We start from the raw sequence: 16,440 nt of genomic DNA on the forward strand, positions 1-16,440 counted from the left end.
TGGTCCCTACCATCCACTAGTGGGAGTTTCAGGATTCTAGTTGGGCGGTAGGGGGTTCCACGGCACAAGCTGAATCCTCCTTCCATTGAGCACTGGGGGGCAGTAAGGAAATTTTACCATCAAGAAATATGCATTAGTGGACGGTAGGTATAGAAACTACCTCCATGCGCTGCTCTGGTTCGTCAGAAGCGGCTCAGTCATGCTGGCCACATGACCCAGAAGCTGCATGCCAGCTCCCTCGGCCAATAAAGCGAGATGAGCGCCAGAACCCTAGAGTCGGTCACGAATGGACCTAATGGTCAGGGGTCCCTTTACCTTTACCTTTTTACCCCTGCTTTAAGTTTAGACAAATGGGACATCAGAAGCATGTGAAGAGAGGCATCCTTCTGTTGGCTGGCTACAAATGAGCACCATCTGGCTACAAATGAACATCCACAGACTTCAACAAAGCTCTTGCAACTTTGCAATAAATGTCACAGATCAGGTAAGAGATAACATATACAAGAAGTAACAACTACTGAAACACTGGATACAAAAGTAGTGCCTTTGATAAACAAGGGCATAATCATTCAATCTAATGGCTATACTCTTGCAGGTGTTTCGCATACTACATGACACACAATAATTAGCAAAAGCCACATTATATTTAAGCAAACATCAGTACCATCAGAACCAACACCTAAGGGTAAACATATTAGAAATAGGCCCCAGGAGGTGGCTACAAACATATAACAGGCTGTATGTCCCACAGCTGTTTGGAATATTTACCCTTTCACCCTAATTCCCAGTGAAGACTGTTTTGAAAGCAGTTCTGCTAATTTTTAAGAACAGCTAACAAGAAAACCTACTGACAAAACAATTCCTTCCTCATGAGCACACGCAGTTATACTTACAGAACGCAGTTCCCCAACATTCTACTTCAGAAGGGGGGGGGGTGGAGTGGCAGAATTCCAAAAACAAACATATGTTTGCTTAAAGCTATATCCACCACAACGTATAACAGAAAATTGTCAGAAAATTTGCTACGGGCATTATTTGGACACTGCGAACACATCCTGTAATATTTTAGCAATTTTCTTCCAGCACAGTTAATTTGTTCTCCCTACTATTAATCTACAGTAGAACTGAGAGAGGCCTATTGCTCAATCAAGGCTCAGTTAGGAAATGAATATGTTGACAGTCCCTTCATTCTAGAAAGATCCAGTGGTGAGCCTGTGCGGGTGGGGTCAGTTTGGCAGGCTCTTCACTAAGAAGGCTGTCATGTGAAGTTCAGTGGTTCACCACAGGGAGTAGCCATGCACCAATTCCAGCAGCTCCTGGGGCTTTTCAGCTTCCCTTTTCCTCCTTCATATGCAAAGTAGGCAAACATGAAACTTCCATTTACATTTTGAAACAAACTGCAGTTTTCAATGATGTCCAAATATGGAAAATTGTGAGAAGTTTGTCATAACATAGTTTCAAATCATGGTTTGTTAATTTACTGCAGCCTATACAAACCATGGTTCTTGTATTTGGATGTAACAGGAAACTGCAGTTTGTTCCAATACAATAACAGTTATTCACATTATATCCATAAACATGTGGTATTAAAAACAGCTGGCACATTGATTATCTTATTAGATTCAAAGTAACCCTCAATTAAAAGAATTAGCCATCTGTTTAAACAGCATAGAGGAATAAGCTGAGAAAAGTTTTGAAAGTGAAAGCCAATCAGTGGGAATATAAACCTGAAGGAAGAAGCTGGAAAATTTTAAATCAAGAGTTTGGCTGTGTTTGGATGTAACTCATAACCACAGTTTAGCATTATGAAAATAACTCTACATGTGCCTTGGTTCACACAATCCTCCTCCTTTCCTCCTTTCTAATGGTCAAATGAAGGAAAGTGGAAACTTCTACCCTTCTTTTAGATTAACCACAGTTTAGCCTGTTGTGCAGTTAGTTGAAACAAGTCAGATTTAAAAGCTATTGTTTGAACTTGGCTTGTTTCATCTATCTATAGGCCACTAATCACCATTTGTCTGTGTTTGGATTGCACAAGAAGATGTATTTAAAACCTTTTAAAAGTCAGAGGTTTACACAGACACATCTCTCTATTCAGACAAACAACAGGAATGATGGCAGTTCAAGAAACACAGTCCAGAGAGGTAGAAGCATTTGAGGAAGACCTCAAGGGCTGAATTTGCCCCATGGGTTTGAAGTCCCCTTCAGCCCTGTTCCAAATTATACAGCAAGGAGCATTCAGTGGTGCATGCGCCCCCTCCAAGCCACCTGGTTGGGCGCTTACCCGTGGGCGTGGTGCGCCAGCCAGGTGAGTGGGTGGCAGGGGGCTAATGCCCCCTGCATGACGCAGGCATCGGATCCCGCCCACAACTTTTGCAATGGAATTTGATGAATGAAGAGCATTGTGGAAGAGTTTTGCTCACAGATTATGTATTGTCTTCTAAGTGTGTGTGTGTGTGTGCGTGCGTGCGTGTGTGCGTGCGTGCGTGCATGCATACACACAGAGAGCTAAATGGAATACAGTATAAAATAGTTGTTTGAATGTCCTATCGGAAGTTCCGTTCCAATGCATTTACCCTCCTAATAATTTTTTTCTTGAGAGGAGCAAATCATTGGCCCTTCATTTCAAACATTATGGATCCAGCCTCAATACGCTCTCATCAGCATGCTGCTGTAAATATAAGTTCTTCTCAGCATAGGTCCACTTCCAGTTATTTACATGACAGTATGGAGCTTAAGTTGAACAAGCAGAGACTAATTAAGAGATTTTGCTGGCCTCAGCACTATATGGGTAGGGACAAGGGTGGGAAGGGGGAGATAAAAGCACTTAAAATAGCATTTACTTTTCACTTCATACCTTTAATTAGCTGCATAACTCCAGGGACTATAATTATCAAAATTGCTACGAGCTTGCAAAAGGTTAGGAAAATCTGGATGCGGGCACTCCAGCTGACACTCATGCTATTCAGGACCATTACAATTGCTGGAAGGGGGGAAAGAAGAGAAAATAGTTAAAAGAAAGTGCTACTCATCCCTCCAAAAGCACCGTAAGCTTCATCAAGGGAAAGCTTTCCCCAGCATGCATTCTAGGCATTTGCAGAAGAAGTGGAGTTACCCTTATAAACATTTCCTTCATTAGTCTTCTTGCCACACACTTTTTTTCATCATCCCACTCTCCTCAACATGCCTTTGCTAAAGCACTCCTTTCCCCCCACCACCACTGCCGTTCTACCAGCCATAAATCTCTTTGCAAGCTTTCAATAGCAGATATTAAAGTTTCTTCCTTCCTGGCAGAACCATTCAGTGTTGATAATTGATGAACTGGTATAACTCAGCCTTTAAACTGAAAATTAATGTCACTTTCCCATTTCAGTTGTAATCTTTGGTTTGATTTAACTGCAGATTTGTATGGCATTGAAAACATTGAACAATGGAATAAAACAATCAGAGTGCCAAATCCTCGCAATTATGGGCCCTGCAAAACATTGCCCTTTGGGCTCAATGTTCACATTCATTTCTTCTCCTAAAGGTTCTGTGTGGTTTCCTCTAGAGAGATGCCTTGGGGAATGTGCATTCAGCAAGGTGGTTATAAGGAACCTTTCAGCTCTCTTGGGGAGCCTGAATTACTTCCATATTCTTAAGTATGAATAAGTACATGAGCAAAAGACTATTACCACTAAGTTACATCAGTTTTGTATCAGTTACAGATAGGTAGCCGTGTTGGTCTGCCATAGTCAAAACAAAATAAAAAAATTCCTTCCAGTAGCACCTTAAAGACCAACTAAGTTAGTTCTTGGTATGAGCTTTCGTGTGCATGCACACTTCTTCAGATACACTGAAACTGAAGTCACCAGACCCTTCTATATAGTGAGAAGGTGGGGAGGGGTATTACTCAGAAGGGTGGTGGGATTGAGTGATTGGCAGATAGCTGTGATGAGCCTGTTGACAACTCTTAACGACTGCAATAGGTCTTACAGGAAAAAGCAAGGGGTGAGAAGGTGAAAAATGGCTTTGTCATGTATAATGAGATAAGAATCCAATGTCTTTGTTCAGACCAGGTCTCTCCATGGTTTTAAGTTTGGTAATAAGTTGCAATTCAGCAGCTTCTCTTTCCAGTCTATTTCTGAAATTCCTTTGTAATAGAACAGCTACTTTGAGATCTTGTATAGAATGTCCTGGGAGATTGAAGTGTTCTCCTACTGGTTTCTCTGTCTTGTGATTCCTGATGTCAGATTTATGTCCGTTTATTCTTTGGTGTAAGGTTTGGCCTGTTTGGCCAATATAGAGAGCTGAAGGACACTGTTGGCATTTGATGGCATACACAATGTTAGACGATGAGCAATTAAATAGTCCCGAGATGGTATGTGTGATGTTGTTGGGGCCAGTAATGGTGTTGTCCGGGTGTATGTGGCAGCAAAGTTGGCATCTGGGTTTATTGCAGGCTCTGGTGCCAGTGTCCGTGTTAAGTCTGGTTGTAGTATTATTGTGGGTTAGGAGTTGTTTAAGATTGGGTGGCTGTCTGTAGGCAATGAAAGGTCTTCCTCCCAGAGCTTGAGAAAGAGAACTGTCATTGTCCAGGAGAGGTTGTAGATCTCTGATGATGCGTGTACAAGCTCTGGGAGGAAGACCTTTCATTGCCTACAGACAGCCACCTTTAAGGTCTTTAAGGTGCTACTGGAAGGAATTTTTTTATTCAGTTTTGTATCAGTTCAACTGTAATGACATTTTCCAAAGAACACTGGGAAATCTGGAAAGAATTCCCCAGAGTTTCTTGGGCAGAGGGAATGACTTAAAAAAAAATATGTTTCCATCTGATGAATTAATTTGTTTGTTTTCTTGCATCTGTATCCTGCCTTTCTTCCCTCTAGAACCTAAGGCAGAATTCCCTGTGGTTACCAGGTCGTCTCCCATCCAGGTACTGACCAGGTCCAGACATGCTTAGCTTTAGCAAGCAGGTGACCTCAAGTGCCTTCACATGTCTGAGACACACACACTTCTCCCTACCCTATTTGCATGGTGATGCAATTACTTGTAGTTGTTAATAATAATAATAATAATAATAATAATAATAATAATTACCACTTCACAGACCAGGACTCAAGGCATCTAAAACATTTTTTTAAAAAAATATATATAATTTTTTTTAACCTAAAACACACTGATTTCACCCACCAGGACATTTTGTCAAGCAACCTGCCCTATGCCTATTATATATGACGTCAGGGATGTCATATATGATGACTGAGCTGAAAGGTTGTTTGCAAACAGGGGCGATTTCTGCCCCCATTTCTGCTTCAGTCAGAATTCTCTAACATCCCTAGTAATTACACTCCTCCTCTGCCATAATGAGGATACCTGGTTGCACAGTAGCTACATTTTTACTTTCTCATAGTCTTCCAAAGTGATGCTAGGCTGAGGGTATTTGGGGAAATTAAAAGGGCAGCTAGATGCCTAGAGTAACCAATCAGGGAAAAAAGAATTCAGGGAGGCAGGGTAGATACCAGCATGGTCACTGCTAGGATGCTGGGGCCCTGGGAGCTGCCCAAGGATTCCAGGTGCAGATGTAGGGCAAGCAGGAATGAGCAGTGGCATCTGGCTAGCCACAAGAGAGCAAGAAAACACATTGAGCATGGACATCTGCATAGGGAAAGTCTATGCAAGCAGCCTGTCCTTGCTCAGTGCATGAATGGCAGGGCTGAGGAAACCATGCAATGTAGGAATAGGGCAAGTGGTGCAGTCCACCTTGTATTCAACTAACCAAACTTGGCCCTCCAGCTATTTTTGGACTACAACTCCCATCATCCCTAGCTAACAGGACCAGTGGTCAGGGATGATGGGAATTGTAGTCCCAAAACATCTGGAGGGCCAGGTTTGCCCATCACTGAACTAGAGTAATGTGTGAAGGGGCCTAGAGGAATCTGTTCTTCATGTATAAATATAAATATATTATATACATTGCAATGCTGCCATGACCAGCTATAAATATAAAGTAGGCAGTCAGATTAAGGAGCTTAAACCAAAGAAACAACAGCAACAAAATCTTAAAAAGACACCGGCCAATCTCCAATTTTTCCAAAACAGAAAAAGGATTACAGGGGGAGAATAACATGTTTAGAAGTTTGAACTGGGCCCAGAGAAGTGATTGTTTGGTTGTTACAAATGTGCATATAATTAAATGACTTAAGAAGAAGAAGAAGAGAAGAGTTTGGATTTGGTATCCCGCTTTATTACTACCCTAAGGAGTCTCAAAGCGGCTCACATTCTCCTTTCCCTTCCTCCCCCACAACAAACACTCTGTGAGGTGAGTGAGGCTGAGAGACTTCAGAGAAGTGTGACTGGCCCAAGGTCACCCAGCAGCTGCATGTGGAGGAGCGGAGACGCGAACCCGGTTCACCAGATTACGAGTCCACCGCTCTTAACCACTACACCACACTGGCTCTCAAAAGGGCAATTAATGGTCAGTCAGTAGCCAAAGAAAATATTGTTTATTTTCTTCTGTCCAGCTACTCATTCAGGATTAAGTGGAAGTCTGGGTTAACTGGAAAACCACCATCACATTTACTGCGCAGACTGATTCATGCAGAGTCATGGAGATTAGCAGACACAACAGAAGCCTTGTGTATCTGCCCTGGTTAGATCTATAAATCCAGACTACCCAAGATGGAGGCTGTGAACTTGCATACTAAAAATACTGAACTAGTGTAATGCTTCATATTGCCAGAATATTGATTCACAATTATCGTCACACGTACCAGAATTTTTTATAGGTGTACAGCATGTGGTGTTTCTTTACACAACTTGGCCACCAGCTTCCTCAACATGAAACAACAGAGTTCACAACCTCAGGATTAATTTAACCTTGTGTTTGTTATGTTGAACTATTCTTTAGATTCACAACTGAATACATCCTTGGTTACAATGCCACAAACTAAGGGTCCAAGTGGTTTGCAGCTTGTCCAATGGCTTTCCCCTGTAAAACCTTCTCTTTAGCATGAAATTGGAGTGAACGTCAATCTGGAGAAAACCCAATGAACATTTGCTCCGATTCAATAGTAAGCAGTGGGTTTTCCCGGGGGAAAGCGGGGGGGGGGGGTGTTTACAGAAATATAGATGATCCCTGAAAGAGGTGTGGGAATCCAATGATGATTTGGTGGGAGAGAAGCAGCAACTCAGTAATATGCTGAGGGGGAAAGACATTAAACTGTAATATCTGTTAGCAACACAGTTCTTTCAGGCTAATTGCACAATGATATATAGGCTGACAAGAAGCCATGGTGAAGTATATGAAAGGACTTTAAACACCGACTTGGTCTTTTAAAGGAAAGATCAGAATAAAGAGAGTTCAGCTTCTCTGCCTTGAACACAGTTATACAACTCAGGGATGAGTAATCCAAGCATCTTTGCTCCTATGAGCACTTAGTAGCAACATTTCAATACAGCGACCTGCCTTGAAGAAATACGTGCTTGATTTTCCGTTAGTTAATAGCCAGCAAGAACCTGAGTTATGCGGATGACAAAAGTTCACACAGCATCTTGTGGCCTCCTTTCTGAGCAGTCCAAGGAATGAATCATAAATCACTCTTCTTAAGTGAGTCATGCTTATTGCAATGAAAAAGCCAGCATCTGTTTGAGAACAGTTTATCAGTATTTATAGCAAGGCTTTATTGTAAGTTCTGCCATGTTCAAACTGGTCGTGAGGCTGCCAGCCTGTTTTGTGGCTGCTCTGTTGTGGCTTTGTAGTTAGTCATAAAAAGAGGGCAAAGGTGTCATTTAATATTACAGCACATGGGGTTTGCTTTTATAACTACATCAGTGTGTTCATCCACCTGCAAAGTTTGCACAATCTTCCTAAGTTTAATGTGGAGTGTGGGTGTGTATGTTAAACTAAAAAACCAAGGTAGGGGTACAAAGAATTACATAGAATATATTTATGGAAGTATGAAAAGTATGGAATGGATATGGAATCTCATATGTGTCAGCTTTGTATTTAAAGATATGTATGGGGGCACTGCCAAAAAAAAAAAAGAGCTACTTAACATTTATAAATATAGTGATTTTAATCTATTATAACAATATTTTCTATCACAAATATACAAATAAAAAAATGTAAACACATTTTGATATTTTTGTGAGCCAAAAACTGTATTGCATGATTCACAGAACTGCAAAATTGTAAAAAAATTATGTACTGATCTGCACATGAGTCAAGGAAGTGAAGATCAGGACAGAACAGTACAAATTGGAATTTACAAAAATTGAATTCATCAGGCATCCAAACAGAAGTACTGCTTGTAGAAGTGGTGGTAGGTGGAGGTGGAGGTGGTATCCAGACTATTCTAGACAGAATCTGACTTGTCCTAAAGGATCAGGATTGATGTCTTGTTGTGGGGGAAGGGTAGAGTCCGACTGATCCACCCCAAGCTGCTTCTGTGGCACATTCACCAATGGAAGATCATGCACCAATTGCAACTGCCTCTGGATAAGGACATTCTAGACACAGTAATTCATGTGCTGACAATCTGAACTACAACTCCCATCAACCTTGACTATTGGCCACAAGAGCTGAGGCTTATGAGAATTGTAGTCTGGCAACATCTGGAGAGCAGCAGCTTGGAAATCCTTGGTTTACCTTAGTGGGTCTCCTGTTTATTCTAATTCTCAAACCATTATCTTAGCTCAGCAAGTGATCCATAGCAAACTCCCAATCCCAGTTCATTAGAGGTAATGGTGCTGTTACCTCAAGGGACCCAGATAGTGCTTCTTCTTGCCTGTGTGCTCAAAGCAGGGCTGACATTCTACTGTATTTGGTGATCAGTATTTTATTCTCCAAGGGCAAATAGGCTTGCCCTGCAGGGTTTAGCATGCCTCATCCTGGAGTCATTCCAGTTCACCTTACTATAATTGCTTCTTCATGCACATCTTTCAGTGTCTCTCCTGACAGCAGCCTGCCTTGTTCTCAAAGCGCTTCCTAAAAGAGACTCCATTCTGAAGCAGCAACTCCTCCAGCTCACTCCCAGGCTCTCATTTGGTCTCCATGCCAACCACTTGCTGTTAACTCCTATCTCCCTCCTCAGGTGACATTATTTTAGGAGGACTCCACCCTTCTGCCATACTGATTCTTTCTTTTTAATTAAGGCACATACAGTAATCCTGGTTTATCTCAAAGATTGCCCCATTAAATTAATCGTGATGAAATCCCATTCCAAATTATACACACATTGTGGTCAAATTAAAAACACTAGGCAAGTGTTTACAATGGAATCCTTTCCTGCATCCAGCCACCAACGCTGTCCCAGGGGCAAATGCAGGATCAAACATCTGTTTTACTATTATCTTTCCATGAAATATTTTCCACATTAACCTCTAAAGCTCATAACTTTAATTCAATTACTTAGATACAGCCTTTAGGTTTTAACATAATTAAGAGAGAAATAAGGTGGTCAGGTATTGATTCTCTCTCCACGTTTTGGGTTGGTGGAAAAGCACACTCACAAATAACTTTGGGACCTGGAAGTTCAAGGACAATCCAACTGAAGAAAATGCAAAATGAGTGCATTTCCTTGTGTAACTAGAATTGTCTTGCATGACTTCACTCCTTCTTGATGCCTTTAATTTCCTTTCTAATGTGGGGTCTGGCTGCCTGTTTGTAATATCTGTTAATATAAGGGCCCAGCTTACTATTTCGGCATATTCTTAGTACAAAGAGTTCTGTAATAGATAGATAAACTATATGTGCAGCAGCTGGAAAACAGAAATTGAAGATTTGCCCTTTTGCTCACTTGTTAGGCAATGTCGCTTGCACAGGACGTAATTATATAATTTCCAAAAGATGTAATCTAGGGATCCAGATTTATTCACACTTAGTGTAGGTCAGTTGACATCAATGGAACATATATCAAGCCCTAACTTAAGTTCCATTGATTTTAATGGATCTGTTCAAAGCATAGCTTCCAGTTCTTTTCATTTCTCCTACAGATGTTGTTAATAAAATGTGGCCCAAGTTCATCCAATCTTGGGGCCAGTTGCCATTATATTAAGTCAATGCAATATTGCAGTCTTGTGGCAAAGGGATATGTGGAACAAGGGGATTTCTGAGATATATCCAGACTCAAGGTTTGACTTTCTATGTCAAACCCAAGAAGATTTAATTGTGCTCAACAGAGGATGGCCAGAGGTTGACTTTAAAGCAGTGTTGGCCAGCCTTAGGTCTCCAGCTGTTTTTGGACTACTACTCCCATCATCCCTAGCTAGAAAGACCAGTGGTCAGGGATGATGGGAATTGTAATCTAAAAACAGCTGGAGACCCAAGGTTGGGAAACACTGCTTTAGAGTACATGTGGAATCTATGTTGCGTAGTGGCTTCCGTAAAAAGACCAAAATCATCTTTATGCCAAGTAGCCATGCTCTCTTCATAACCTGAATACATTAATATTTCAGTCCTTACTGGATTCAGTTACAGTCACCTTTTTCATATTCAGTCTCACCCCTATATCAAGTCTCTGCATAATTGCTGGGGCTTGGGAAGAAGATAAATGTGTAAAAACTGGAGCAAATATTGAAGCACCTGTCAGCTGCCACATTGGTCAAGAAACAACTGATATTCAATAATATCAAAGGTCACAGACAGGACTTAGTATCCATAGCCCATAATTTGCACTGCTGACCTCCAAATACTGAACACTGACTAGGCTCATAATCAGAAGTTTAATACTCTACTGACAAAGGAAACTTCACCACCATGGGGCCTGGAATACTGTGTACCCCAGATGCACCTGTGACTACAAGGTGACCTACTCATTTCACTTTACACTAAATGGGAAGGTTAAGTGTGAGAGTGAAAAATATCACAAGTTTGTGTGACTGGCCCTTGAAAGTGTGTAAGCAAGTACTGCCCAGCATTGGCCTAGCTTTTCTCAATGAGTCTTCATCAGTCTGGACACACCAATCCATCTCAACTAGTTAAATAGCTGGTTCCTCCCAGTCTACAATAGTAGGCCATAAACTCTGCAGTGCTAAACAAGCCACAAAATTTCAGACTCTGCAGCTGAGCTAATGTTTGCCAACCACTAACATGTTTTGTTTTTCCAGGCAATCTAAAACAATCCAGGTGTCATGTGCCAAGTGTCCCACATCTTGGATCATAAAGAGTAGACATCATTTCCCTGTTGCCTGCACCATCATGACAGTGGGCCAGAAAGACAGAGCTATTCTATTTCAGCAAGAAGCTGTCTTAGGAGATTTAGGGATGAAAGCTCTGACAGATTCAGTAATTCCAGTTACAGATTTCACCTATCTAATAAGTATCATTGCCATATCTGGTCAGTTCTCTAGTCTGAATAAAAGATATCAGCCAGCTGCTGCTTTCTGCATTTGTACCTTACCTTGCCTACCCTGCTGGGTTATTTTTCACCCTTTACCATACCTCAGAAGAAAAGCCTTACCCAGCCACTGCAACTCAAACTCCTAGCAAGAGTGTTTGATTTCATATTGTCTCCCACTCTCAAATATAAACCCCTTGGTCATCATGAAGTATCTCTGAGAACAGTCTGTTTTAAGACTATTAAAACAATTCAGTTACAAATTCACATTTTTAATTTGTCTCGTATGAGTTGTATTAATTGAGTGCAGAATTTATTCTTGCTTTCTTCTGCTTCAGCCCATTTCTCCTAAAAACTGATACTTACTGATTCCCATAGCTGTAATCAGTTTAATAGCAAGGTCTGGGATTTCACACTGGATAAAAAATGGTTCCAACATGTAACGTCCAAATGCCAAGGAAATCACTGCTGTGGCAGCAGGGCTGCAATAGAGAAAGAAAGCGGGGAAAGGTTGGTCAGTTTACAGGTAGATATGGAGATTATTTACAGTATACATGCCTACATGACATGTCAGGCTGTGTCAAATATATTACACATGCCAAATTGCTGGTGAATTTTCATGAATGCAAACTGATGTGGAAATGTAGAGAACTGAACAACATTTAAAATATGTGAAGCTGAGAAAAACAGAAATTAATAGATTTGCCCAACCCTACTTCCAGAGTTTTAGGACATTGTCATTAAGGTATTCATCCTATGAAGGCTGGATAACATTTGCAATTATGAATTGCTTGTGTGAACAGTCTAGTCACGTGAACACTGTAACATCAGAAAATATAACTCACACAACTATTGTGACTACCCTTCTGCCAAGCAGAAAAACGTTTTTTGCACTCTTTTTAAAAATGATTTTTTATATATATATGAAATTCATTTAAACAGGAACAAGTTCTTTTGTTCTCCCTTTTGTGCTCTTGGTAGCTGCGATTCCTGTGCTTTTGGGACTTTTTCTTGGCTCATAATCTTGAGGTTTTCATAAGCGTCATTTCTACATTTTGTGATGGTTACAGTCACCAGGCCTTATTAAAATGAGGAACTATCCCTAAAGAAACTTACTTTGCACAAAAATCTACAAGCAGAGGAAACCGATTGCTATAAACAATTGCTGGAATTCAAATACGTAGAATTCAAATACATAGAACATATGCCAACACTATAGGGCATGGTGTTTCATAACCGTGGCTTGGTGTGATGTTAGAATTGGTTCCTGCTCTAAACCAATTCTGGTTTAGACCCTTTTCTTAAACAAAGCAAGAACAGATGTTGTGGAATCCAGCTCCCAAAATCCCTAGTCAACATCCCTAGCCAATGGTCAAGATAGCAGTTGTAGTCCAACATCTGTAGGGCGGCATATTGACTAACCCAGCTACATTCGGTGGAGGAAGTGTGTCGAGTGTCTTGAGAAACTAGAAACCATAGCTAGAAGTGTCTTTGCAAACTGATTTGGCTAGGTGGAAGCTGAGACAGGCAAGTGAGAGGTAATATTACAGTCCAAGGACAAATTCCAGCCAGGCAAAGGTACTCAAGAACTGTATGAAGAACAGGAGAATCAAGTCAATGGCCCATCTAGTCCAGCATTGTGTTGTCACAGTGGACACTCAGATGCTCATGGGAAACCTTCAAGCAGGGCTCATGAACATGCATGGCTCCCAGGACCTTGAAGGCAGAGGATAGGCATTGTGGCTAGTAGCCACTGGTGGCCTTATCGTCCAATAAGGGAACTGGGCAGCGGGGCTGTCTTAAGCATATCCGGTGCCATGGTGCAAAGATCCCTCCAGTGCCCCCCCCCCCGGCAACTCCAAAACAAGGGAGGGGGTGGTGGAAAATGTCCTCTGCCTCCCCCAACACCCCGATCCCCAGTGTGTTGGCAGCAATCAAGCAGGAAAACATGCTGGCGGACATGCTCTCTGGCATTGGGGCGCCCAGGAAGGCTGTGTGCTGCCTTTCGCTAAGAAGCAGGAGGAGAACAACGGCCGGGAGCAGGGCCGCCTTTAGCAGATGCAGAGGCTTGGGAGGGAAGCTGCGCACAGCTTCTGCGAGCATCACATCGCTCTCCTGCGGAGGCTTGGGAAGGAAGCTGCATGCCTGCCAGCCATATAGTTGGTGAGGCGCAGCTGGTGGGCATGCAGGTAAAGGGAAGGCTGCCGGCAAAGCCGCGCAGCTCCCCCACTCGCTAGGACACCCCTGAGAGGCCCGCGCCCTGGCGCAACAAACCACTAACACCAATGGGAAAGACGGCTCTGCTGGGCAGGGTCCTCAGGGTCAAAATGACACCTGGAGAGTTGCATTCAGGCTGAAAATGATTCCCCACTAAGGCTATTTTGAATGTAGAAGCGGAGAAAGAGTTAAGCACCTCAATCCCTGCCCACTTCTTTGCTCCAAATTCCAGGCTCACAAAACTGCTTTTCTTTATGAAAGCAAAGCCAGGATTGGGGCTCTCTTATATACGGTACATTGCATACTATGCTAAAGTACTTGACTCATCCTTTAAAAAAATAAATAGATGCCAAATTTATTGACACAACGCCAATCAATTTATAGCAGAAACTTAAAGCATTATTTTGGCAGGGGAGGCACTCTTGATAACTACAGATCTGGACAAGCATGTATCCCAGGATGCATGCCATATCGTGGCTTGAAAGGATCTTGCCTTTATTTGTTTTGTGTTGGGTGTGGATTAACACTTGCTAATCAATTCAGTGTGTTCCCAGGAGAGTGACGCACCTCAATTATATATCCCATTCAGAGTGACTGAGCACAATTGTTGTTAACCAAATCCTTTATTGCTACAGCTTGTTACGTAGGCATATGAAGCAATAAGAACAACTAAAATAAGCTACGTAAATACATGTGGCATGGGGCGGGAGAGGGAGAGGAAATGAGAACGCATATTTGTTTCACTTGTATGGATTATCTTTAGTAACACAAGCTCCTCAGATGCAGAATTAGAGTAACTACATCCACAAGCTAAACTGCCTACAGATAAACCTGTTAGCTCCCACAGGTGCTCAAACTGTATTTGTTGTGATATGAGAGCTATTTTAAACAGCATAGTAAACACTGAGCAATTCACATAACATAACAAGGCATTGTGCTTATTTACTAAGCCAACTGGCAGTGTAAATTGTAGGTTAACAATGTTGTAAATGGGCCACTAAGACTATAAAAATGGAATCTCTTGGGCTAGGGGGCGGGAGAACTTGTAGGTTGAAACCAGTTTAGCCAGCTCTACTTCTTTTTCACGCAGGGAATAAAGTGTTAGAGGAAGTACAATATTCTCAGATCACCCTGGGGCAACAGAACACAATTTCAGCCTCACATAGATTTTCACATTTTACTAAAAGACACCTACAAGTGAAGCTTTAAATTTGTTCGGGACCACTCCAGATCTTGCTCCTGAACACCCATCAGTCACCCTCTTCCTTGTCAACTTTTGGTGCATATTGTGGTCTAAAACACTGTGCCCACTCACAGAGTTCCCACAACCTGCCATGCCCAACCCACTGGAAATTCCAGTGATGCTCCCTTTTATAAGAGAAAGCAGGGCATTGATTTACAGCTTCTTTTCTACCAAAGACTCCAAGGCAGGGTTTAGAAATAATACTACATAGTCAATACTATATTGAAGTAGAACGGAGGCACGAAGCATACTGAAATGTTAGCCCTAGCCATATTTGCCACAAAGCCAGACTCTGCATGCATACAATTCCGTGTGCAATAGACACATGGGAGGGTTCTTTCATATTGTATAGCCCCATCTGACCAAATCTGAATCAAGCGCAGGTGTGCATGTCTCATGGATGCACCAGGGGAGTTGCTGGAAAATGATGATTACTACCTGCAAGTAAGTTTCATAAAAGCCAGCAGACACTGTGATTTATTGGGGGGAAATTACAAGGCTTGGATAGTTTTAAACCAACATTATGATGCAGCATGAGGTCTGGGTATTATTAATATTCTGCTTCAGCTTTTTAGAGCAAACAAAATTAAGCATTTTTTTATTTTAAAAAATATTGCTTTTTAGAGTTTCTTAATTTTTACAAATTAACAATTAGTGGTCCAACTATGTCACAAAGGAAAATCTTGGGAAGCAAGAACAGGAAGCACAAACTAAGGGACAGAACACAGCTGGACTATGTCCACGCGCATCATATTTTTAATTGATTTTTGACTTTCAAAAGCATACTGGGAGTACAAGACAACAAAACAAATGCAGACAGAATTGACTTACCGTATAATGAGCAGTTCCACCCACACTCTTACAAAAGCAGGTAGAGGGCCAAAAGCTTCCAGAATGTATGTATAATGCCCACCAGATTTCTTTATGCTTGTGCCCAGTTCAGCATAACAGAGCGCACCTGCAAAATTATAATTAATATTAAGGCATCATTTCTGAAAGATAGCCATGCTTATCTATAATGAATAGTCAGCCTCATACATTTTATTAGCATGCATGTAGCCCAATAGCATTTGCTTACATTTATGTTCCACGCCCCATGAAAACTACACAAGGCCTATTCATGCAAATGCTTCAGGAGATTATTTTTTTAAAAAAACTTATTTATTGACTTATCTTCTGACAATGGGTGGCATCCAACTAAGGCACAATCAGAGTAGATCCACTGAGATTCATGGACTTAAGTTCATTGGTTGGACTAGATGATCCACGGATCCCCTTCCAATTCTATGATTTTTTTTTATTTCAATGGGCCTTTTCTGGATATGACTAAACAGCACAATCCTAACCAAGTCTACACTGAAGTCCTGTTGAATTCAACAGGGCTTACTTCCAGATAAGTGCGGTTAGGATTGCCCAGTTTATTTTGAATCACAATCCAGCAACTTTCAGTGTGCAAACATCCCTTTCCAACCAGGACTAGAAGTCCTGCAGTTGGTTGTGTTACTTCATTCAATTAATTGTGGATGCCCTGAGCCTCTGCAGACAGTTGGTCATTATTAAAATTGTCTTGAAAAGGGGAAGACTTGTGATTAGGAGACAAAATACAGTCAACAATACAGGGGTACCTTGGGTTAAGTACTTAATTTGTTCCAGAGGTCTGTT

General features: G+C 41.6%; 1 protein-coding gene and 1 long non-coding RNA gene across 2 annotated transcripts in view; one reads left to right on the forward strand and one right to left on the reverse strand.

Moving 5' to 3' along the window:
- Window positions 1–16,440, forward strand: part of LOC307223524 — a 285,323-nt gene that overhangs the window by 70,025 nt on the left and 198,858 nt on the right. The gene's annotated exons all lie outside the window — the stretch shown is intronic.
- Window positions 1–16,440, reverse strand: part of SLC7A11 (solute carrier family 7 member 11) — a 53,344-nt gene that overhangs the window by 33,734 nt on the left and 3,170 nt on the right. The window contains exons 2-4 of the mRNA XM_079989502.1: window positions 15,610–15,736; window positions 11,685–11,800; window positions 2,858–2,983 (exon numbers count right to left, since the gene is read on the reverse strand). Of these exons, the coding sequence (XP_079845628.1) occupies window positions 2,858–2,983; window positions 11,685–11,800; window positions 15,610–15,736 (369 nt within the window). The remainder of the gene's footprint in view (window positions 1–2,857; window positions 2,984–11,684; window positions 11,801–15,609; window positions 15,737–16,440) is intronic.

The sequence above is a fragment of the Podarcis cretensis genome, assembly GCF_951804945.1.
Source record: "Podarcis cretensis genome assembly, chromosome: 9".
In the NCBI taxonomy this organism is placed as follows: domain Eukaryota; kingdom Metazoa; phylum Chordata; class Lepidosauria; order Squamata; family Lacertidae; genus Podarcis; species Podarcis cretensis.